The sequence below is a fragment of the Rosa rugosa genome, chromosome 1 (genome assembly GCF_958449725.1).
Source record: "Rosa rugosa chromosome 1, drRosRugo1.1, whole genome shotgun sequence".
NCBI classification, from domain to species: Eukaryota; Viridiplantae; Streptophyta; class Magnoliopsida; order Rosales; family Rosaceae; genus Rosa; species Rosa rugosa.
Window position 1 is genome coordinate 6,966,171 of NC_084820.1, and position 22,551 is coordinate 6,988,721.

The following is a 22,551-nucleotide window of genomic DNA, read 5'->3' on the forward strand; positions in this document are numbered from 1 at the left end:
TGATGTAAGTCATGTAACTCACTGACAGACGACTCTAAACTCCCCATAAACTTCAGACGTAATACATTTTGAAAATGAGATTGTTCGATGTAACTTGTAGAGAGAATCTTGCTTGGGGCGGACCGCACAGACACGTGGTGGGGAGGACCAATCACTGCCTAGCAGGAGGGGTGTTTTGGGTATTGCACTTTAGAGAGCAGGGGCAGTTTCAAAAAAGATGAAAAATTTCATTTATTTTGATTGGCTGGCCGTAAATCCACGTGGTGGGGAAACCCCCACCTAAGAATTTCTCTAACTTGGAAGTGCTCCAGGTCCCATTGCTGATGTAACTCTCTTTGTCTCTAAACTACTAGCTTGTTCAATTGGTTCATCGGGGTCCAAATTCCAAACTCAACATGTAATCCCTACGGCCTTTCGCATCAGCAACAATTCCCAACTAGATCCAAACTCAACTTGCCATTCCAGTCCAAACTGACTGCTGGGCCACATACGTCATCTTCACTACCAGCCCACAAAATCGCCACTAAACGGGCCCTTCCAGAACAGCCCACAATCTCAACGTACCCCACAAAAATGAAAGCCTAGGGGACCAAGGTAGGTAAACAATGGGCCTACCAATCATCCTAGTACCCAAACCCCCAAAGACGGTAACCACCCGGTAGCAGGTACCAACCACAAAAAAAAAAAAAAAAAAAAAAGACAAAAAGACAAAACGGCAAGTCGTACACAAAACCCCGTTATAGCCGATTAAAGCGAGCCAAAAACCAACACACTAGTCTCTGTCTCTCACTCTACTCATCAGAGTCATCTCCCACCATTTCGCCATTAACTCCGATTCACAAATTTCCAGAACCAAAACGGTTGGTGAATGCTGACCCAGTTCTTCTTGGTTTTCGTAATCAATCACTCCCATTTATTTCTTTCATTTTTATAATTCTCCATGCATTTTTTTTTTTTTTTTAAATTTCCACAGAGAATCTCTCGGTAGCGTAATTTAAGCTCTCTCGGTAGTCGTGGCGCCTCGTTCCACGCGCCGCCGTGAGTAACCAATTCCCCTAGCTCGCTCTTACTAAAAAAACGACGGCGTTCTGCCGTTTCTGAGTGCCGGAGAGCAAAATGTTGACGTGCATAGCTCGGCCTAAGAAACTCGGCGACGAGTCGCTGAGTCAACCCGAGGTCTCCGACTCCACCAACACTCCCAACGCCGCGGCCAACAAACAACAGGCGGCGATTAAATCGCTCACTTTCCAGGTACATCTTCGTTTTCTACAATTCGACGTCGTTTTGGTTCTGGATTTCTGATTGTGGTGGTTTGGTTGCAGCTGAAGGATATGGCGTTGAAGGCGTCGGGAGCGTACAGGCATTGCAACCCCTGCACCGGTCCGGCGGCGCAGAGCCGGCTCAAAGGGACGGGAGAGTCGGACGCGGACTCGGACCGGTTCAGGTGGTCGTACCGGCGGACCGGGAGCTCGAGCTCGACGACGCCGAGGACTTGGGGGAAGGAGATGGAGGCGAGGCTGAAAGGGATCTCGAGCGGCGAAGGCACGCCGAACTCTGCCAGCGGCCGCCGGGTCGACCCGGTCGTGTTCGTTGAAGAGAGAGAGCCCAAGGAGTGGGTGGCCCAGGTGGAGCCCGGAGTGCTCATCACCTTCGTTTCGTTGCCACGTGGCGGGAATGATCTCAAGCGCATTAGGTTCAGGTACGTTTTTCACTGGGATATCTAACATTTGTCATTTTTGAGTAATTTAGGCCGTGTTTGGATGGTTAGTTTTCTAAAAACGTGTTTACCTAGGTTTTTTTTTTTTTTTTTTTCTTTCCACTATCCAAAGTTTTACAACAATGCTATATTGAAATTGAATGCACTCACCATTAGGAGTCGACCAAAAACCGAACCATGCACCGTATAGTTACTCAATATCGGTGCTAATCAAACAGGTTCTAGCACTATAGTTATTCAACATCGGTGTGGATCAAAAGTCCAACGAACAACTGAATCTTGTGTTCAACGCTATTTTAACATCGGTGTGGTTCAATGGTGGTAGTGATAGGCGTCAGCCAAAACCGAATCGTATGTTCTACTGTTATTTCAATATCGGTGTGGTTCAACGTGTTATATATATATATGGACTATTCCTTTGTGCACTTTATTTCAAACAAGAAAACTGGTGACTAATTTTTCACTTGGCATCCAAACACTACTTTAGAAATAGGATTTTAGGTGTGAATGGGCCTACAAAGTGACAGTAAATTTCACGCCTCGTTATGAAAAAGCGAAGGAAAGAAAAGTCCAAAAGGAGGAGAATTGAGATGGTGGGTGGTGGGTCAATCTTGATTGTGTTAGGAAAGCTTTACCACTGAGTGTTGTCGTCGTGTCGGAGACCCCTTTGCTTTCTTTTATTCAATTCCACCACGCCTGCCTGATTCTCCGTGGCTCTGTTTTCTTCTGCCATCCCCATTATTTTTCTTCTCTGTCTCCTCAAACTTATAGCAAGCCAAGGAAGCCACAGAACCTTGTCACACCAAAATTACGTACATGACAAAGTGTAAACATCATCTAGTACCTCTGCGTTTCCAATGGACTAGGACTTCATAGTAGCATAGTAGCTTTCTTGGTCCGTAGTGGTAAAGCTAGTTTTACACTGTGGACTTGACTTTAATCTCAAGCAGATGCTAAAGTTGATTGATTTAAATGATTTTTTGATTTGGGTTTGGTCTTGTAGAAATCCACCAACTTTCATCGGCCAATAAAGAAGAGCTGTGTTTGATGGGTTTGCCACTTTGTAGACTACTTTATTCCATGCACCGAAATTTAGTTTTTGCTTTGTCAAAAGGTGTTCCGCTTCCAATGCAGTGTGACCTAAGTTCCTAACATATTCAGCAACGCTTAATTTGCAAATGTAACGTTAGACCCACAATACAAGAGGATGAATTGATTTTCAAGCATGTAAGATGTTAAAAATGAAAATGGTGTGAATAGAAAAGAAGTGATCATAGTGCCCAAGATGAAGATTTACACTTGTTTTGAACTTGCTACATGCTTCTTGTTCTTAATTTTCATGGGGTAATTTTATGACATCAGGGATTCTTAATTGGCTAATTCTTGTGTTTTTTTTTTTTCTCTCTGATTAGTCGAGAGATATTTAACAAATGGCAAGCGCAAAGGTGGTGGGCGGAGAACTATGACAAGGTCATGGAGCTGTACAATGTTCAAAGGTTTAACAGGCAAGCATTCCCACTACCAACCCCGCCAAGATCTGAAGATGAGGTAAGCCCCTAGCTGGTTATGTAGTAAACATATGATAGTATAAATTCAATAACATCGGTGATTCTGTGTTATTATTCTGCTAAAGTATGTTGTCAATATCAGTTTTGCTTATTTGATTCTAGTGTGCTAATTCAGCAAACACTTTTATGCATATGCTGCTAGGCCTAGCACTTATATACTATTGTTGTCTTTATCGATTTTCATATTATATGTTGGCTTCCTCTTCTGTTTCAGAGTTCGATACAGAGTTCAAAGATGGAATCTGTAGAAGATAGCCCTGTAACACCGCCACTAACCAGAGAACGGTTACCTAGAAACTTGTACCGTCCACCAGGTATGGGTATGGGATACTCATCCTCAGATTCACTTGACCATCATCCAATGCAGTCCCGCCAGTATTGTGATTCAGTTGGTGTGAATTCCACCCCTAAACTCTCCAGCATAAGTGGCACTAAGACAGAGACATCATCGATGGATGCTTCTATAAGAAGTAGTTCATCAAGGGATGCTGATCGCTCTGGGGAGCTATCTATCAGCAATGCTAGTGATTTGGAGACTGAATGGGTTGAACAGGATGAGCCTGGGGTTTACATCACAATCAGAGCATTGCCAGGTGGCAAACGGGAGCTTAGACGAGTCAGATTCAGGTAATATTCTTAACAACTTCATGGTCAGGCTGAGGGTTTTTATTCGTTAAAACCATGAGTTTAACAGCACAATAGTACAAATAGGAGGATTTTCTTTGGCCATTTGTTAGAAAGAAATTGAATAGAGTTAGATCCATGTTATTTATGTGAGGTGTTATTGCAACTATTAAGAGTCAGAACAGTTCAAGAAAATACAAGTTTAGGCATACATCTCTCACTTTCTATGTACAAATAGTAACTTCGACATAAGACCATTTGATCAGCTTCTAACCCCAGTCATGACCATCTTCAGCAAATCGATGCTTGTGGTTTTATCAGCATTGCATTTTTTGATTTTGGTGCCTTAATTTTTTGGTACCGTTAATGTGGCCCATCAAGTAACATCCTACTGATTGTTTTAACTTTTCAACCCTCATTGGACAGTAATTCAAAGATGCATCTAGTGTTGACTTCTTTGTAATTGTTCATCATCACAGTAAGAGCTTTATAGAAACATTGCAAGATTTCAGGCCATAGTTAATGCTTTTTAGTCAAGAATACTTGATTTTTGGCACAGGGTCCCTACATGCGCATTATAGCACACTAGAAGTTCAACTTATTGACAATTATGACTTAAATTGCCAGTTATAAGGGACAGAATAATCAACCATATGACACCAATATTAGTGTTCCACTAATTCCTTTTGTCATCGGTGGTATATCTATAGCATAATCTACTTGATTGTGGGAATACAATCTTCTTTCTCGTGTTTAGCTGTTATCATGATTTGGAATGATATCTGACCTGACATGAATTGTCTGTTTTTTTATATGTGGTGCAGCCGAGAAAAATTTGGGGAGATGCATGCCAGAATGTGGTGGGAAGAGAATCGAGCCAGGATACATGAACAATACTTGTGATTGAGAAACTTGGGTGGCTGCAGGTGCTTAATTTACCGGAGTCTTGAGGTGTTGCATTTGAGATTGTTTTACTTTCGGTCTTGCCATACTGGTAAAGCCTTGTCTATAGATAACTAGATATCGGAATGGGTGTCACTGGCACCTCATGCTGTTCAGAGGGATGCATACAACGTTTCCCATGTTGATGATCCAAAAATATATTCATATTGGGATGGGGGGTCATAGACTTCAATTTTTGTTATTTTCTCTGTTTATGGGTGAACAAAGAGCCATAGTTGTATCTGAATCTTGAAAATGTGTATGTCAAATACCAGATCAATCATCTTTCCTCTGCCATTTCTCCAAGACAAGGCATGTTCGTGATACTTTAACAAGCAGTAAATAATGAAGTTTTTTTTTTTTTTTTTCCTGTGCAGTACATTCTTATATACTGAAATGCGAACAAAATTGTGCAAACAGAAGACAATTGATCGATAAACATTAGTAGTGCAACTATGTCAATATGTCAGTAGTGGTTTTCAAAATCAATATATGGAAATAGGCAAAATTCTAATGAATGGTGTCAAAAATGTGTGAATATCATGCCAATTGTATGAAAATTTAGTATTTGATTAGTTTACAGAACTTTGTAAAAAAATTTGTACCAGTTTTTGCTACATAGTGAAGATAGCGTTACAGCAGGGTGACAGAGTACCAGCATAATAATGCTACCTCACTGAAGTTGGTATTTATATGAAGATATTGGTGAAAACTAAATCATATGTATTTGCTTTGCTACCTTCAATATTGTTAGTGTCAGTCACTTATCTTTTCATCCCCTAATCTTTAACTTGTATTTGGTAAATTATCATATTGCTGCCATCAGTAAATAAGACTACATCCAAAAGTGAATTCAACAAATCTCTCAAACGACCAAAAATGTTATATGGGCCTTGAGGACCATGCCTGTTTAGAAATGAACACAGATTATTAGGGTGAGTTTTTCTAGTATTAGAAACCGGGGGATTTTGTTATCATCATTCTACACTTCTACATGATAAATTTTCAATTCGGATTAGTATATTATTTCTTGAGCTTAGTTGATAAATGTTTCATTAGCTAAGGAGTAATGTTAATCCTTCTAGATATTGTTGACTATATTGTCTGTTACGAATGAACATGCAGCAACTTGATAACAATACGCAACAATTCTAGTTGCATTTCTGCTTAATTGTAACAGTTATAGGTTGAACCACATCATGCTTAGTCAACAATATTTTTATCTTCTTTTTCTAGATTTCTAAACATGTAACTCTCTTCCTTTTTTTCCTCCCCATTGTTGAGTTTACTAACTTTGCTGCAAGTAAGGTGTTAGCAATGACTGGTATCATTCATATTGCTTGTTTGTATTTCTTAAAAATTGAGGAATAGCCACAAAGGTGAATTGTTGTTACAGAAAACTATCAAAATATCCAGTTTTGCATTGGACACTTGAACATGTTTCTGGACATCCTGCAGTCCACTGTTAATCTCTTGTAATGTTTAGTCTAAAAATGGCCTAATTTTGTTAGTACAATGCAAAGTATCTTATGTTCCTACAAGTTGAAAACGGATTAATCATGAAGACAGATTTTATTTTTAGACTGAAATGAAGTTTTTATACTCCTGTGCAATTTTAAAGTAACAATATTGTCCAAACTGAAGACAGCTTATCAAAACGATAATTACATTAACTAAAAATCAATATGTCCCATGGTAATTCTTAACATGGTCATTCAGAAATAGGCAAAATTCTGATAAATAGTGCCAGTTAAAGAAACAAGAAATATTATCATGCGAATGAGGATTTAGTATTTGAACAATTTACACGACTTTACAAGCTTTTATTCTATCTTTCATATTTAGTTAGGATATTCTTCTGTTGAAAAAATAAGTGACAAAGTAACAAAGGAATGGATTAAACTTTTTCGTATATTAATTGCTTTCGTTGTTGAAATGTTAATGAATATTGAGATATTGGTGAGAGCTAAACAATTAAGGTTTACAAATAGGAATATTAACTATTGTTTATACTGGAAAACCCTGAGGGTTGTTTCTCTCGTCTCTCTCGAGGAACAGCCGTCACTTCCTTTTTCTTCTCTCCGTCAGACGGCGCGTCGCCTTGATGTCGTCGTCGGACGGGTCTCCTTGGTCTCCTGCTGTTTCTGCTCCCCCTTCGGGTTGGATAATGAGAGTGGGGGCAAATAAGTGCCCTGGATCGGGTCTGATCTGGAGCATCTAGTGGCTTGTGAGACGATGGGTGAGGTCATGCATGCTGGGTTCGAGCGGTGGAGGAGGTGGATGTCGGACTCGTCTGGTTTCGCAGTGGTCTTCTCCTGGTCGTGTGGTCGCTGCTCCTTTCGATTTGGCTGGAACTTGAAGGACAATGGCTTCTTCCTTCTTTTCTGGACTGGATCGACGTGGTGGATGCAGGTGGCATTGGTGGTCGACGGCGAGTACTCCGGCGGGCATCCAGGCGGGTTTGGCCGGGTTCATGGTTTGCGGCTGATGTGTTGGGCCTCATCTTGAGTCTCTGTTGCTGGGCTAGGGCAGAGTCTGCTTTGTTGGGCTCTGTTTTCTTTAGGGTTTTTAATCTAGGTTTTTTTAGATTTAAGCTAGCATTTTTTTTCTTTTTCCTTTGAGCCTCTGCTTTAAGAAGGGTCTTGGCTGCGTTCGGATCCTCCCTAGTAGTGTCAAGGTTACTTGAATCATTGGAGCTTAATCCTATGGTTACATTATGTTTTGAGTAGTCTAGGGCTTGTTTTAGGTTATTCATTCATGGCTCTCTTCTGTCGTTGCCCGGAGTCTGGGTGAGTCATTTGTAATGTTTCCTACTTTACTATTAATGAACTGACACTCCACGCGTTCAAAAAAAAAAAAAAACTACTGATAAAAACCATTTATGGAATCTCGTTACTCACAAATTTTAAAATTGTTAGAGTCACATAGGTACATATCTATCAATTTTTTCAGTGTTTTGTACTGAATTACATGTATTATAGAATTTTCCTAATATGATCATTGAAACATGATTTTTTTTTGTGGGTCTTTGTTAATTAGTTTTTAGACTATTGTTTTTTGCGGGCTTACAGAACCCGCAAAAGCAAAGAAACAAGACAAACCAAGATATGGACAGTGGTGGTGCATGCACCTGAATGAATCAAAGCTCTACCCTTTCAATTGATATGCAATGAAACACATTGAGGAATAGCTGCTGCATGATTCAAGCTATGGTGTTGAAAAAATAGAGGAGAACGGATCGAAGACCAAAAATCTGGAGGAAGAATATGTACCTTATTGAGTTTGACCTCATAATTATCTTGCAACTTGTTACCAGAAATATTTTTAGTCAAGTAACTGGTCAACTAGTGTTTTGATTTTGGTGTAAACTGTCTTGTGCTTAGGAACGAGTGTTTAATGGCGCTCCTTATGGAAATTATCTCTCCGCTCCTTAAATACGCTTGTTTTACATTAAAGGAAGCCGCTCACCTAGTTTCCAAGCCTTATACAAATTCTGCTTCTGCTCTTCTAATAATCACCGCTGAGGTGCAGTGCACAATCTTTCAAACCTGTGACATGATTAGCTCCGTCTGAACATTGGCTGAAAGTGAACACATATGGTCCTTTAGAGATGATACAAGGGCTTGATATGGAGGTATTTCTAGGAATGCAGATGAAAAATTTGTTGGTGCTTTCTCTGCCAGAGTTGATGTTCCTAGTGCCATGGTTGATGAGGTGTTCGCTGTTATTGAAGCCATTCAGGTGGCTGAGGTTAGGTGTTGGACTCACATATGGTTGGAAACGAACTCAATGCTTGTACTAAATTATTTCCGTGCCTCAAGTCTTATTCCTTAGAGACTTAGAACTCAATGGCCCAATTGTTTGCTTTAGGCCGGTCAACTTAGTTTTTATGTCTCACATATATATAAAGAAGGCAATATTGTTACAAATAAGCTGGCTAACTATAACGCATTGAATGAAGGATCTATCTATACTCTAGAGTGCTTTTGTTCCTTCGTTCATCAATACTCGGTATAGTCATGATTATAATTCACATACTAGTTCTCGCTTCTCTTAGAGCTATCATTTTTGTTTGGGCACCTTTTGGGAGTTCAAAGTTGTACCAATTGGTCCTTCTATTTTTGTATTTGTTTTTTTGGGAGCGGTCTTGGTTGAACCTCCCACTCCTATGTTCTTTTGTATGGTACGGGGTTTAGGTTTTATATTCCTCCGTTGCATAACTTATCTATAATAAATGGAACTGGGCGTGGAGCTGAACCTCCCAACTAGTCTGGGTTCCAAACCCCTCAATAAAATATATATATATATATGCATTGTATAAACTTTTCTTTTAATTAAAAACAGTTCGGCATGAGAAAAAAAAACATAAAAGTAAAATAAAAGTCTACGGGTAGAAGGAACGCGCTTTGCACGCGCCTGAAGGAAAAAGTACAATCTTCTTTCCTGTCAAGCGGCGAGCCCTTCGCAGTCGTCGGACGGGTCTTGTCATCCCCGTGTGGGACTGATGTTAGGCCGGGCTTCTCGATCCATGTTTCTGGTCTGGATTGGGTAGATTGCGGCGGCAGTATGTGAGGTGCGGAATGGGAGAGATCGCAGCAGTTGTCGGGTTTGGTGAAGTTGTCGTCGCGGCGTGGCTGGAGTCGGATCGGCGGTAGGATTGCTTCTGATCTGGGTGGTGTCTGATTTGGTTGGTTCGTGGTGGCGGATCTGGGTTGGTGCTATGGGATCCGATCTAAGGACGGATCCGATCTGGGGATGGATCGGGCGCACACTGGTTGGGATTTGGTTCACTTGTGGTGGCGTGAGATGGCGTGATCAGGATGGCAGAATGTGGGTGGTCCGGCAAATCTGGCGCGGCGGGGCAGCGGTGGGTGGGGCTTGGATGGCGGTTGTGGTTTTTCCTATTTATTGGGTGGAGGCGTGGACCTTCTTTCTGAGCCCAGCCTGGGTTGGTTTTTTATTTTATGTTTTTAGTTTTGCTTATGGTAGTTGGTTAGTATTGTCTCGCCTTTGGCGTGTAATAAGTCCCTGCAGCTATCATGTAGGGCTAGTCGGGCTAAGTGTGTGCACTCTAAGTGCCTTGTCTGGCCTAGTGAGGCGGCGATCTATTCTGATTAAATGATCGCAACCTCCTAGTGGCAGGATGAAACTCAGTGTCGTCGGGTTTCATCTCCAGCGGTAACATAGTAGGAAAGCTGTGATTTGGGTAATTATGCTTCGTTGTAATCGAGTTATCTTTCCGGTATGTCACCGCTATGTCAAAGCAAATGGAGTAGCCAGTAGTGCACTCTTTGCTAATTGGTGCTTGTTAGAATACATGTATTTTGTAGAGACTCCTGATATTATTTTGGGACGTTCTCTAGATACTTATTGTAATAAGGGGTTTAGGCTCAACATCCCCCCCTTGTATTCAGTTTCATTAATCAAGGCTTAAGGGTAGCCGTACAAGTCCTTTATTCTAAAAAAAAAAAAAAAAACAGTTCGGCATACCTATATAAGCACTCCTCAAAAATAGTAATTGGCTGAGAAAACTTTGAAAAAAAAAAAAAATTAAACCATTATTGTTTTTTTTTTTTAATCAAAAAAGGTCAGCCTATTATATGGATTTAGCAAAAATAGTTCGGCATACCTACATAAGCACTCCACAAAAATAGTCATTGGCTGAGAAAACTTTGGAAAAAAAAAATTTAACCATTATTATTATTATTTTTAATCAAAAGAGGTCAGCCAATTATATAGATTCAGCAAGCAATACAAAAACGAAACAACCTTATAGGGTCGACATAAAGAATAATTTTTCAGAAGACCCTAGACTCCTATTCTAAAACAATAACAAGAACACGAACCCAATATACCCCAAGTACACCCACATTTTACACAGTTCACACACCTTTATTTCAAACAAAAATCAGTAATCTCCGAAGCAAGAATAAAGAACCTTAAGAGATTATGATCTTGACAATCACCTAATACTCGTTGACAGCCCACAAAAACCATCATTCAAGTTAAAATCACATCAATTTTTTCAGTAATGTATTAGTTTCAGTGATGTTGTGAGAGCTCTGATCAATCACATAACAGAAAATATTGAGGTCAATTCTTTCTTTGGTGCAAACTACATAACAGAAAATATTGAGGTCAATTCTTTCTTTAGTTCGTGCGTCTGCGGTGCAGTGATTAGTCTGGCTATGCTGGGATACACTGCATGGGTGTGTGTGTTGGTTCTATTGACGTCTTCCACTCAAAAAAAAAAAAAAAAAAAAAAAAAAACTACATAACAGAAAAACCACTCTTGCCTCTACCTGGCAGCCCAAGATCTATGAACAATAGGCCCAAATAGGGTGGTTCACAAGCCCACAAGGAAACCAATTCGGGTCCATGTACAGTAAAAATGAAAATGACTACCTCACAAATAAAGTTACAGTGTCATCACCAAACAATAAGAAGAAAAGGCCGAGCTGGAAGAGCTAGAGAAAACCATAATTAACCCGCACGCACGGCCCAGTGGCTTTAAATATTCTACTTTTCTCCCCTCTCCGTCCTTCCTTTCCCAGTCACATTAGTCAGTCTCTGCCTCCCGCTTTTCGAAATCGTCCTTGCTCTTTCCTGTACGCAAAACTCAGTACAAAACGACATGAGAAAGAAACACACACTATTACTAATCTAATCTAATCTACTCTCTCTTCTCTCACACGAGGTCTCAGGGCTACTTGCATTTCTATTAATCTCTCCTGCAGCTTTTGACATTCTCAAACCCAACACTCCAGCTCTACTCTCCCTATAAACTACTCCTCTCTCCCTCTCTCTCTCTGCTTTCACACTCCTCACTCTGGTTCTTCTGCCTATAAATACTCTGTTTCTGCTCTGTAATTTCTGTGAGGGCCGGGTTTCGAACATGTATACGAGGGAGAGATCGTCTTTTCAGGAAGACAAGTTCCCAGGAGGAGGAGGAAGAAGGAGAAGAAACCCTTCTTTCTCTTCTTCTCTTCTCGACTCTATTTACCGCTCGATTGACGAATCGAACGGTGTCGATCCGGGCTTTGTCAGAGAGTCGAAGAAACAGAGCAGCTCTGTTTCCAAGCGTGAAGAGACTAAAGGAGGCAGCGGGAAGACCAATCTTCGCCGAGCCATGATGATCGAGAATTGGGTTGAGAGGCAAAGCGTTCATAGCTCTATGTTCACGAACTCGGCTTCCAGTTCTTCAGAGTCGAGCTCCGGAGCTGCATTTTCGTCTTCGGATCAAACAGAGTCGAGCTACAAAAGACGGTCGAAACAGAGTCCGGCAGTAGTGGTCTCTGTTCGCTCCGAGAATATGGAGAAGCCGAAAAGCGAGAGTGGAAGTGGAGGCGGGTTTACGAAGACGAAGCTTAGAGCTCTGAAAATCTACGGCGAATTGAAGAAAGCCAAGCAACCCATTTCGCCGGGAGGGAAAATTGCGAGCTTCATCAACTCGATTTTCAATTCCGGGAACGTCAAGAAAGCCAAGATGTGCTATGTTGGAGCTGTAGAAGACGTGAGTACTTCAGAGCATGTAACCAAGTCTACATACTCTTCTTCTTCGGCTTCAACTTTTTCAAGGTCTTGTTTGAGCAAACCTTCTTCAAGGTCCAAGAAATCGAGCAATGGCAACAAAAGGTCCGTGAGGTTTTACCCAATAAGTGTGATTCTTGGTGAAGATGACACTCAAATTTCAAGCCATAAATGTGTTTATGAACAAGATCCTAGCTTGATGCCAAAACCCACATTTCAAAAATTTGCAAGAACTCCAGGTCAAAATTTCCGGAGGAGCTTATGTGAAGATGGTGATGATGAGGAAAGTGATGCTGAGAGTTATTCAAGTTCGGATCTTTTCGAGCTCAATCAACCAGTTGGGATTGGTAGATATAGAGAAGAACTTCCGGTTTATGAAACCACTAATGTCAGAACCAATCAAGCCATTGCCAAAGGCTTGATATTGTAATTTTCTTTGTTCAAATTCATGAAAAGTCATTCTCTATCATTGTTAATTTCTTGCAGTTTACTACCAGTTAAGTTAAGTATTACTTTGGCCAGAATCAAAAGCATTGAAAAATCATTAGACAAAGCTACTTTCTTGCAGAAGCACTTTCTCTGTTGAAGGTCACATCCACACGCTTAAACTATAAGTAATTGTGAAAAAAAGCAGATTGAAAAAGGAAGAGGAAATGAACAAAAGTAAAAACACAAATCTCCTCTGCTACTAGAGAACAGAGAAAAGTGAAAGCAAGTTTCTCTTGGGTGCTTTACCACTGTCCTAAGCACATGGCCTCAACCACCTCAAGTATTGTCAGGTAAAAATTCCAATAGCTTTAAACCCAAAGAAAACCAGAAATGATTAAAAACTGAGATCTTTTCAAAATTTCTTGGTTCCTTCATCCAGAATATGATTCATTTTCTTGGTTCCTTCATTTCTAGAATATGATTTCATTATTGGGTTTGGTCATAACCATTATACCACAAGCTATGAAACAAGGAGGAGATGGTAGTCCAAGTGAATCCAACAATGATCTTAAATGTTGGGGACATGAGATAACATGGATATGAACAGGTTAGGAGACTTGGCAGACAAGGAAGGGGCCACTCATAAGGAATCTTAAGAAGTCAAAATACATTGCAAGCTAAGCTAAGATGAAGATATTGAAGCAAAAATCTATATCCCAACAAACTTTAACACCACAGGATAGAGGAGAAAATGAAAAGTTGTGATCTAACTATATGTTTTTGGGATGATTATATATATGGGGCACCCTCATTGGACCCTATCATTGACTTTCAACACCATCTCTTGATTACTTTTTCTCAAAAGTAAGAAACCAAGAATTGGAGAACTGTGAATTTGAAAGGGATGGTATACTAATTAATCACTTAAGAGAGTAAATAGCTCATGATGCTATAACATGAGTTGATGAAGAGGACCAAGCTACTGGCTAGAGGTGATAGTGATGCATGTCATGTTAGTTTTCTTCACATGATGATAACACCATCAATTTAGCTGCAATCACCAATCCTAATTCTTGATACAGTGCAAATAATACTACCATTACAATAGGGTTATCAACGAAACTAGCTAATCAACATCATGAAAGCGATATAAAATCATAGTGTCGACAATGTGTTTGATGAAATGTCTCAAATAAGCATTAAAGTAAAATTATAGTATCGACAATGTGTTTGATGAAACTAGGTAATCGACAGCACGAAAGCGATGTAAAACCACAGTGTCAACAATATATTTGATGAAATGTTTCAAATAAGTGTTTAAAGTAAAACAAAAGAGCAAGACACGTGCATTTATGTTCAATTTCTTGTAAGTTTTTATCATTTTCTGATTGAGAAAACACTTTAAAGCATAAAAGATGAAATTTTTTTATTTTCGGTCATCAATAGGCGGAAGAAGAAACGAGTTGGAAGTATTTGAAATCTGGTACATTTTTTTAGAATGATATGAAATCTGGTACATATAATACCAAATATTGATGAAAGACATACAGTAAATAGATAATGATCCCAATTCAGTGATTCATCAAGTAGGCGAGTAGCAATCATCTATAAATAAACACGAACACAAATAGCAATCCGAAAGATTGCAGGCAACAAAATCTACTGTATATTGATCTGGTTTACTATACTGGGTACGTAATATGAACAAGTATTTGTCATTTATGGGACATGTATGTTTCTCAACAACCATGCATAAAACCCTGGAAAATGAATGATGATATAAAACAAAGGAACGTGGAGCTATCAGATCTATAAGTAGTTTTAGTAGATTAGAGGAGAGCCCTGAGATTGAAACGATCACAAGTGAAGTACCCAGCTATCTCTGGGTTGGGTTGGATCCTCCCTCCATATTTGTCTCACTAGCTTAGCTAGGGCTTACTGGTTCATACAAGGTGCTGGTTAGGTACTATGCTAACTGACACTGCCAGTGTTACATTCTTGTATTATATACAGGCATGATGGGCATCCTATTATATAAGTCCAAACTGCATTATGCAATTCTGGTTACATGTATAACCATGTTGATCTTATTGTCCCTCCACGGCTGGTACAGTCTATTATGAGCAATACATGGCCGGATTTGTGATGCCAATACGAAGCTAGAATTTCACACGTTTGTTTTGTTTGCCTCGTTGTATTTTCAACTTTTTGAATGTACTTTGGATATATATAAATAAACTTCTTATTCAAGAAAATAATAAGAACATATGAGATTCAGTACTTATCCAATGATATAATTGAGTAAGAGCAATTGCATACCTTTAAACGCCTCTCATATTGATCTCCGAGTACTACCACCGCCAGTCGACAGTGATGATAGTACGTGGTGTGTGGAAAGGACGATAACCTTCAAAGCCACTTCAACATGCATATATTCTTAGGAAAATTTCATAAATTGTCACTTAATTATGACTCATTCGACACTTTGGTCACTCAATTTTCAAATATATCACTTTGATCACTCAACTATTACTCTGTCAATCACTTTAGTCACTGAATAAACATTTTGTTTCACTTTAATCACTGAATAAACATTTTGTCTCACTTTAATCACTTCTCATATCCATTCCAATTCAGATTTATTAATTTTTCACAATTGGTTGGTTGAAAAAATCCTTCATATTTTAGAAAATAATTTGTTTTTTTTAATGAAAAAATTAACAAAGTGACTAAAGTGAATAACAGAGTTAAAAGTTGAGTGACCAAAGTAATATATTTAAAAAGTGAGTGACCAAAGTGTCGAACAAGTAAAAGTTGAGTGACTATTTATGATATTCTCCCTATATTCTTTGGGGTATATATATGTGTGGTAAAAATTAACAGGTGGACATGTCATGATTTAAGTTAACATGCAACAACTTAGCTTTACTACTAGCAGAATAAGTAATCGACAAGTGAATGATATATACCTCTAATCCTCTTATGACCTATAACAATATACATGATGTACATGCATGACTTAAGTTTGCACTTGGTACATATATTGTTTAGGACTTGATATCCTTTATGGGAGTTAGATTCCTATATTTACATAAGACATAGGGTCCATGCTCTATCAATCACAAGCTATTAATCAACTCAGCCACTTGAACAGAGACTAATCTAATCAAGTTGAATCTTTCATATCAGGACACCCCGGTATAGATTTTTGAGATTGATTCATCTCTAAGCATCTTTAGATGCACTTTAGAAACATCTGTCACTCCGATTGTACCACTTGAATCAACTCATAACTTCCCAACATTTTCACCGTCTCTATGTAACAGACCGTGTTAAAAAAAAAAAAAAAAATCCCAAAAGGAAAATGAGTAAAACTATAAGCCCACGGACCATACAGGCCTGAAAGTGTTTAGTATTGGGCTTCCCACCTTATTTCTTCGAGAACAGAGTCGTGGGCTTCAACAAGAAAAGAGATCCAAAAATAACGATCACGCGGGCCCCACGATCCACAAGAAGGAGAGTGGTCGTCTCCTTCCTCCTCTGTGATACCATTCCTTAACCACTACACAAAAACACCGCGTACGAAGATCAGAGCACCTTAAAGCCTTTCCCACCTTCGATTCCATTCCTTACCAAATTGATTGATCGCAGCAGTCAATTACGACCCGACGCGATCCGATCAGCGAATTCAGTTTTGACCTTCCTTCCGATCCACCGCCATGAGTTTCATCTTCGGCAAGCGCAAAACCCCCGCAGGTTCGTTAACTTGATCGAAATTCCGGTTTCCTTATCTCTATTATGTTGAAAGAAATAGTTTTCTGAATCTGAATTCGTTGAATTTACTTGATTTATGAAGGCCTTACATGTAAATATTGCAATTTATTTTTTTCGATAAATTTGTTAGAAATAGTTTCTGCAATCGAAGAGAGAGTGATGGAAGGAATACTGAAAAGCATAAAAAAATCTGCTGCTTTATAATAGAAATTTCTTCATTTTCGAGTGAATTTTGGTAATTGTTGACAACGTTGTGTAAGCCTTTAATTATACCTAGCTCTAGCTCTAGCTCTAGCCTCAGGGGTGTATATAAAACGAAGAGAATCAACGATTGTGAGTATTTGGTTTATACTTTATGCCACTATGCTATATGGAAATATGAAGGTTTAATGCTTTGCGCGGTTGTTGAGTTTTGTGGTTTTGCAAATTTGTTTTGTTTGTTATTCATATCATGTTGTTCAGGCACATGACACTGGTGTTACCGTTCACGAGGTGAAATTCTAATATGCGTGTGTGACTTTGTGGTTTCAGAACTCTTGCGGGAAAATAAGAGAATGCTGGATAAATCTATTAGGGAAATAGAGAGGGAGAGAGGATCCCTCCAGACGCAAGAGAAGAAACTGATTCAAGAGATTAAGAAGAGTGCTAAGCAAGGGCAGATGGTATGTTTTTCTTTTTCTATCTGCTAGCAGCTAGCTGCTGTTTTGCTTTACTTTCTGGTGACGGGAGTGTAAGTATCTTTCTCGGTTTGTATCTTATGGCTGTGCTACTTTTGACCACATACCTAAACTCCCATGGCTTGGTGTTGCATAAATATCTTTATCAGAGAGTTTTATGCCTTGTACAGTTTTACCCTATCCACTTTAGCTTGACGGTCAAATAGGTTTTTCATTTGATGAATTTTGTTTCAGGGAGCTGTCAGAGTTATGGCAAAAGACCTTGTTCGAACACGGCACCAGATTGAAAAGTTTTATAAGCTCAAGTCACAACTCCAGGGTGTATCTCTCAGAATCCAGGTATGTCCCACATTCTGTAATGTATGCCTTGAATATATCTGAATAGAGCATCTTTTGCAATTCATACACCATCATTACTTTGTGGCATGAATTTTGTGTTCTTTACATGAAATGATCTCTCTCTCTCTCTTTTTTTTTTTTTTGAGGATTACATGAAATGATCTCTATGTTCATTGTCTTCAGGAATTGATTGTTTCTTATATGTTTGTTTTTTCTTTTCAGACACTGAAATCAACTCAAGCGATGGGAGAGGCAATGAAGGGGGTGACAAAGGCAATGGGCCAGATGAATAGACAGATGAACTTGCCATCACTGCAGAAAATTATGCAAGAATTTGAGAGGCAGAATGAGAAGATGGAATTGACAACTGAGGTGATGGGAGATGCCATTGATGATGCTTTGGAAGGAGATGAGGAAGAGGAGGAAACAGACGACCTAGTTAACCAAGTTCTTGATGAAATTGGTATAACCGTCAATCAAGAGGTAATTCCACCAGTCAGCTCTCGTATACTTTTCTATTTCAAAATGAAAATGGTTTTGAGCAGTAATAACAATATTCTGTGTGCTCATTCATTGCAGCTTGTTAATGCGCCATCAGCCTCTGTGGCTGCACCAGCTGCAAAGGGCAAGGTTGCACAAGTGGAAGCAGCTGCAACCGATGATGGTGGGATAGATAGTGATTTACAGGCGAGGCTAGACAATTTAAGAAGGATGTAGACTTCGTATCTTGTATATACTATATTGTTGGCATAGTGTGAAAGGTCAGATTTCTTTTGGGCCTTGTAATATCTGTGAAAATCATTCAAGAATTTTTCTGATCAGGATATGAGATATGCAGATTCTAATAAAATTACATTTGGTAAATCTATACTCAGAGATGCCGAAATGGTAATGCATGTTGTAGGTATGTCCTAGTTTCATAAGTCTTTTAAATACCTTGTCAATCAGTGCGATTGTACTCGGTCCTATCCCATCGGAATATTGCTAAAATGTTGATTCCAAACACCGGAGAAAAGAATTCTGACGCTTTTTAAGAATGCATTAGAATTATACTGTATCCAAAAGGCGAACGCAAAAGATTATAACATCAACAACGGTGGATTTGTATCTTAACAATGTTTTTACAAATTACAACAAAAGAGTTGTCTTGTACAGAGATCCAATAGTATAAATTTTCGAGTTGAAGTTCAACCTTCTGAGGAATCGACTGAGACAATTATAGTTGACAATCTGTTTTGATCATTTTCAGAATATTAAGAAACAAATGTGCAACTTACAGCTTAATATAGCCAAAGCACCAAAAATTTCAGTATCATATACAACAGTGGGCAGGCCTTGCCAGTTTAGTTGGGTCCAACTGTTTTCCTATTACCCTCTGTCCCCTGAACCTTGTTTTCTACTCTGAATTCCTTGTTATCATCGTCCTTATATCAGAAACCATCAAACACCAAAACCCAAAACTAAGAAACTGAAGAGCCCTAATTTTCTTTTTCCCTTTTTCTCTGGAAAGAAACCAAAAACCTTAAACCGGCGAACTTGTGATGCTGCTAGAAACCAGCAGGACTTCTCTGGAATGCTCCTCCGGCGTAGTAGTGGTTAACTCCCGGTGGCACCAAACTTGTGATGCTGCTAGAAACCAGCAGGACTTCTCTGGAATGCTCCTCCGGCGTAGTAGTGGTTAGCTCCCGGTGGCACCAAGAAACGACTGGCACCGTTGCCCGGCAGAGCGGGCAATCTGAGTGAGAGTAAAGCCACATATCTATGCAAGGAGCATGAAACGAGTGCTTGCAGCTAGGCAACTTCCTTACCTCTTCTCCATCTTCAAACACCGACAAGCAAACCGCGCATTCATAATCGATCAGTACTTGACCTTGTTCTAGAGCCACTGACCCCTCCTTCTGTTTCTTGTACTTGAAGCTGTCCAAGTTCTCAAAGCTCCTGCTCCTTGCTGACCTTGCAGCCTCAACAAAAGCGTTGGACCTAACATTTCTCGGTGATGATGGGGGGTGGCGCGGGGCGGACCATTTGATGAAGATGAGATTGTACATGGCTAGAACAATAGCGGCAGTTCCAACAACTATGAGGCCATAATACAACATAGGCAAGCTGGTGCTTTTGGTCGCCGGAGGTGGGGGTGGCGGCGGCAAAAAGGGGCTCGGAGAGGGCGTTGGTGCCATGTAGGAACGCATGCTTGGTTTTGTGAAGAGTGGCGAGGGAAATTTTTGTAGAGACTTGAGAGGAGGGTTTTGAGTTTGAACGTAGTTTTCTGTATTCTATATATCATTTGGGATTAAACCAAGGATTAAACTAACAAGAAGTAGTTAATCAGAAAGCCGTAGTGGTTATGTAGTTGTACAATATAAACTTGTTTATGATTGATGGGTTAGAGAATGATTGAATGAAGACAAAGGAATACACAATTACAAGAAACCAAAGCAAAGGTTGGATTGGATTGAATATATTGTTGATAAGAATTCACCGTCTCTAGTCTGCCCTATGCTTGACTTAGAGCAAAAATAAATAAATAAAATACATATTGGTAGATGGTTCTCTTGTCAATGACTAGTATTATACTAAAAAACAAATCAACTTATTCGGCAATTGTTTTATTCACTAATCTTTTAGAGAAAAATGACTAGCCTCAACTCTTGTGCACCGGCCAAGTTGATACCTAGACTCTCAGTGCTACCAATGTGATACCTGAACCTATATTTCGCTATCGATGAGATACTTCCGTCAGATTTTGCTAACGGCTCCGTTAAAAAAGTCACGTGCCATGCACGTGGGCTAAAAAATGCCATGAAATGACTTAAATGACCCCATAATTTTTTGAGAAAAATGCACCATCAGTGCCTCAACTTTTGTGCACCGGCCAAGTTGATACCCAGACTCTCAGCATATTTTGCTATCGAAGAGGTACTTCTGTTAGATTTCGCTGACGGTTCAGTTAAAAAGTCACATGCCAAGCACGTGGGCCCCCCAAAAAAGGGCAAATGACCTGAATGACCCTATGCTTTTCCCAGCAACTGACTTCCCTCCAAAATTCATTTGCCATACAACTTTCCCTCCAAATTAACTTTAGTAATATAATATCACATCAGTCCATTTTCCAGTAATTAAAGAATCTGATCAAATTGGTTAAGTACCCTCTCCATCAAAATAAATACTGTTCCATGATGCATAATGTGCATCATCTCCTCGAACAAGTTGATCCCAAGTACACCTCTCTCATTAAACGCATACCCCGAAATCAAAGAGTTCCAGGAAATAATATTCTTCCGGGCCATTCATTCAAAAACACTAGACGCAGCATCGAAATCTCCACATTTATAGTAAAAACTCACAAGCGAGTTCCCCACAGACACAACTTCTTATAGAAGCCCTTTAGAATCTGCATAAGAGCGTATCCATTTCCCATCATCAACATCCCCTAACCGAGCGTACGCAGGCAAAACCGACACTGTAGTAGCCTCATTCGGTTCAAAACCCTGCTCCCGCATCTCATTAAAAAACCCCAAAGCTTCATTGTCCCTCCCACAATGCTCTAAGCACGAAATCATCGAGTTCCACGAAATAACATTCCTCTCACCCATCTTCCTAAACAAACACAACCCAGTATCGACATTGCCACTCTTGCAAAACTCACGAATCATCAAATTCCAAACAATCACATCTCTTTTAGACATTTCATCGAACACAAAATCCCCCACCCTCCCACAAGTCACATACAACGAGCCTATACCTTGGAAGGGATCCCAGATGTCGAGGGAAAATAGGTCGAAGACGTTGCTGCGTCGGTCGGTGCCAAAGAGACTATGAGCCATTGCTGATGGGCTTGCTAAGGTTTTTGATTTGCTGGTGTAGGGAGGTATTGGAAGACTTGGTTGCTTTGGATGATTATGAGAATAGAGGAAAAGTGGAGGTTTTGATCGATTAGGGATGAATTTTAGGCAAAAATACGTGTTTGCCCTTTTTTGGGGGGCCCACGTGCTTGGCATGTGACTTTTTAACTGAGCCATCAGCGAAATCTGACAGAAGTACCTCTTCGATAGCAAAATATGGGTTCAGGTATCACATTGGTAGCACTGAGAGTCTAGGTATCAACTTGGCCGGTGCACAAAAGTTGAGGCACTGATGGTGCATTTTTCTCAAAAAATTATGGGGTCATTTAAGTCATTTCATGACATTTTTTAGCCTACGTGCATGGCACGTGACTTTTTTAACGGAGCCGTTAGCAAAATCTGACGGAAGTATCTCATCGATAGCGAAATATAAGTTCAGGTATCACATTGGTAGCACTGAGAGTCTGGGTATCAACTTGGCCGGTGCACAAGAGTTGAGGCACTGATGGTGCATTTTTCTCAATCTTTTATGTACAAAAAGCTTAGAAGTTTGCACAAAATACTACCATTTTTGATACATGGCCTTAGGGCTGTCAATTCCTACACGACTCGATAACACGACTCGAAACCCGCACGAAATAAAGCGGGTTGAACCCGCACGATTAAAAAGCGGGTCGGTCGTGGGTCAACCCGTCATGACTCATTTAATAAATGGGTCGGCCACGGGTCAACCCACCAATACGAAATGAACCTGTATAACCCGATTATGCTATACTTCATCTTGAAATTTTAGACGTTTGGAGTATTTGATTATAGGATTAGACAATTTGAAATATTTTGCTTTATAATTATTGGATTTAATTATTTATGAATTATATATAATTATTTATATTTTTCGTCTTGTGGAGTTTTTTGTGAATTTAATCAATTTATGCATTTTTTTAGTTAAATGGGTGGCATTGTTAACCCTTAAATGGGTCATTTTGTCAAACACGACACAACCTATTTATTAAATGGGTTAAGCGGGTTAGAAACGGGTAACCCGTTTAATAAATAGGTTGAGTTTGGGTTTAAATTTTTGACACGATTATTAAATGGGTTGGGTTTGG

At 39.6% G+C, this 22,551-nt stretch overlaps 4 protein-coding genes across 4 annotated transcripts; 3 read left to right on the top strand and 1 right to left on the bottom strand.

The window, feature by feature from the left end:
* Positions 1-742: 742 nt before the first annotated feature.
* LOC133713692 (protein Brevis radix-like 4) lies at positions 743-5,221 on the top strand. The gene is made up of 6 exons (XM_062139730.1): positions 743-860; positions 974-1,251; positions 1,323-1,699; positions 3,130-3,265; positions 3,500-3,912; positions 4,734-5,221. Exons 2-6 carry the CDS (start codon positions 1,117-1,119, stop codon positions 4,810-4,812), a joined length of 1,140 nt encoding a protein of 379 aa, XP_061995714.1. The 5' UTR covers positions 743-860; positions 974-1,116; the 3' UTR covers positions 4,813-5,221.
* A 6,166-nt stretch (positions 5,222-11,387) lies between these two features.
* LOC133727096 (protein BIG GRAIN 1-like B) lies at positions 11,388-12,850 on the top strand. The gene has a single exon (XM_062154724.1). It carries the CDS (start codon positions 11,747-11,749, stop codon positions 12,809-12,811), a length of 1,065 nt encoding a protein of 354 aa, XP_062010708.1. The 5' UTR covers positions 11,388-11,746; the 3' UTR covers positions 12,812-12,850.
* A 3,496-nt stretch (positions 12,851-16,346) lies between these two features.
* LOC133713702 (vacuolar protein sorting-associated protein 2 homolog 1) lies at positions 16,347-18,468 on the top strand. The gene is made up of 5 exons (XM_062139737.1): positions 16,347-16,566; positions 17,116-17,246; positions 17,496-17,600; positions 17,823-18,083; positions 18,180-18,468. Exons 1-5 carry the CDS (start codon positions 16,530-16,532, stop codon positions 18,315-18,317), a joined length of 672 nt encoding a protein of 223 aa, XP_061995721.1. The 5' UTR covers positions 16,347-16,529; the 3' UTR covers positions 18,318-18,468.
* A 354-nt stretch (positions 18,469-18,822) lies between these two features.
* LOC133713712 (RING-H2 finger protein ATL52-like) lies at positions 18,823-20,024 on the bottom strand. Its single transcript, XM_062139747.1, has one exon. It carries the CDS (start codon positions 19,787-19,789, stop codon positions 19,148-19,150), a length of 642 nt encoding a protein of 213 aa, XP_061995731.1. The 5' UTR covers positions 19,790-20,024; the 3' UTR covers positions 18,823-19,147.
* Positions 20,025-22,551: the final 2,527 nt, after the last annotated feature.

Bases quoted from the DNA above. Each gene is read 5' to 3' on its own strand.
- LOC133713692 (XM_062139730.1), top strand. From the start codon at position 1,117: ATGTTGACGTGCATAGCTCGGCCTAAGAAACTCGGCGACGAGTCGCTG. The intron at 1,700-3,129 runs GTACGTTTTTCA...CTCTCTGATTAG, and splicing joins CTCAAGCGCATTAGGTTCAG to TCGAGAGATATTTAACAAAT. The intron at 3,913-4,733 runs GTAATATTCTTA...TATGTGGTGCAG, and splicing joins CTTAGACGAGTCAGATTCAG to CCGAGAAAAATTTGGGGAGA.
- LOC133727096 (XM_062154724.1), top strand. From the start codon at position 11,747: ATGTATACGAGGGAGAGATCGTCTTTTCAGGAAGACAAGTTCCCAGGA.
- LOC133713702 (XM_062139737.1), top strand. From the start codon at position 16,530: ATGAGTTTCATCTTCGGCAAGCGCAAAACCCCCGCAG. The intron at 16,567-17,115 runs GTTCGTTAACTT...TTGTGGTTTCAG, and splicing joins CAAGCGCAAAACCCCCGCAG to AACTCTTGCGGGAAAATAAG. The intron at 17,247-17,495 runs GTATGTTTTTCT...ATTTTGTTTCAG, and splicing joins GTGCTAAGCAAGGGCAGATG to GGAGCTGTCAGAGTTATGGC.
- LOC133713712 (XM_062139747.1), bottom strand. From the start codon at position 19,789: ATGCGTTCCTACATGGCACCAACGCCCTCTCCGAGCCCCTTTTTGCCG.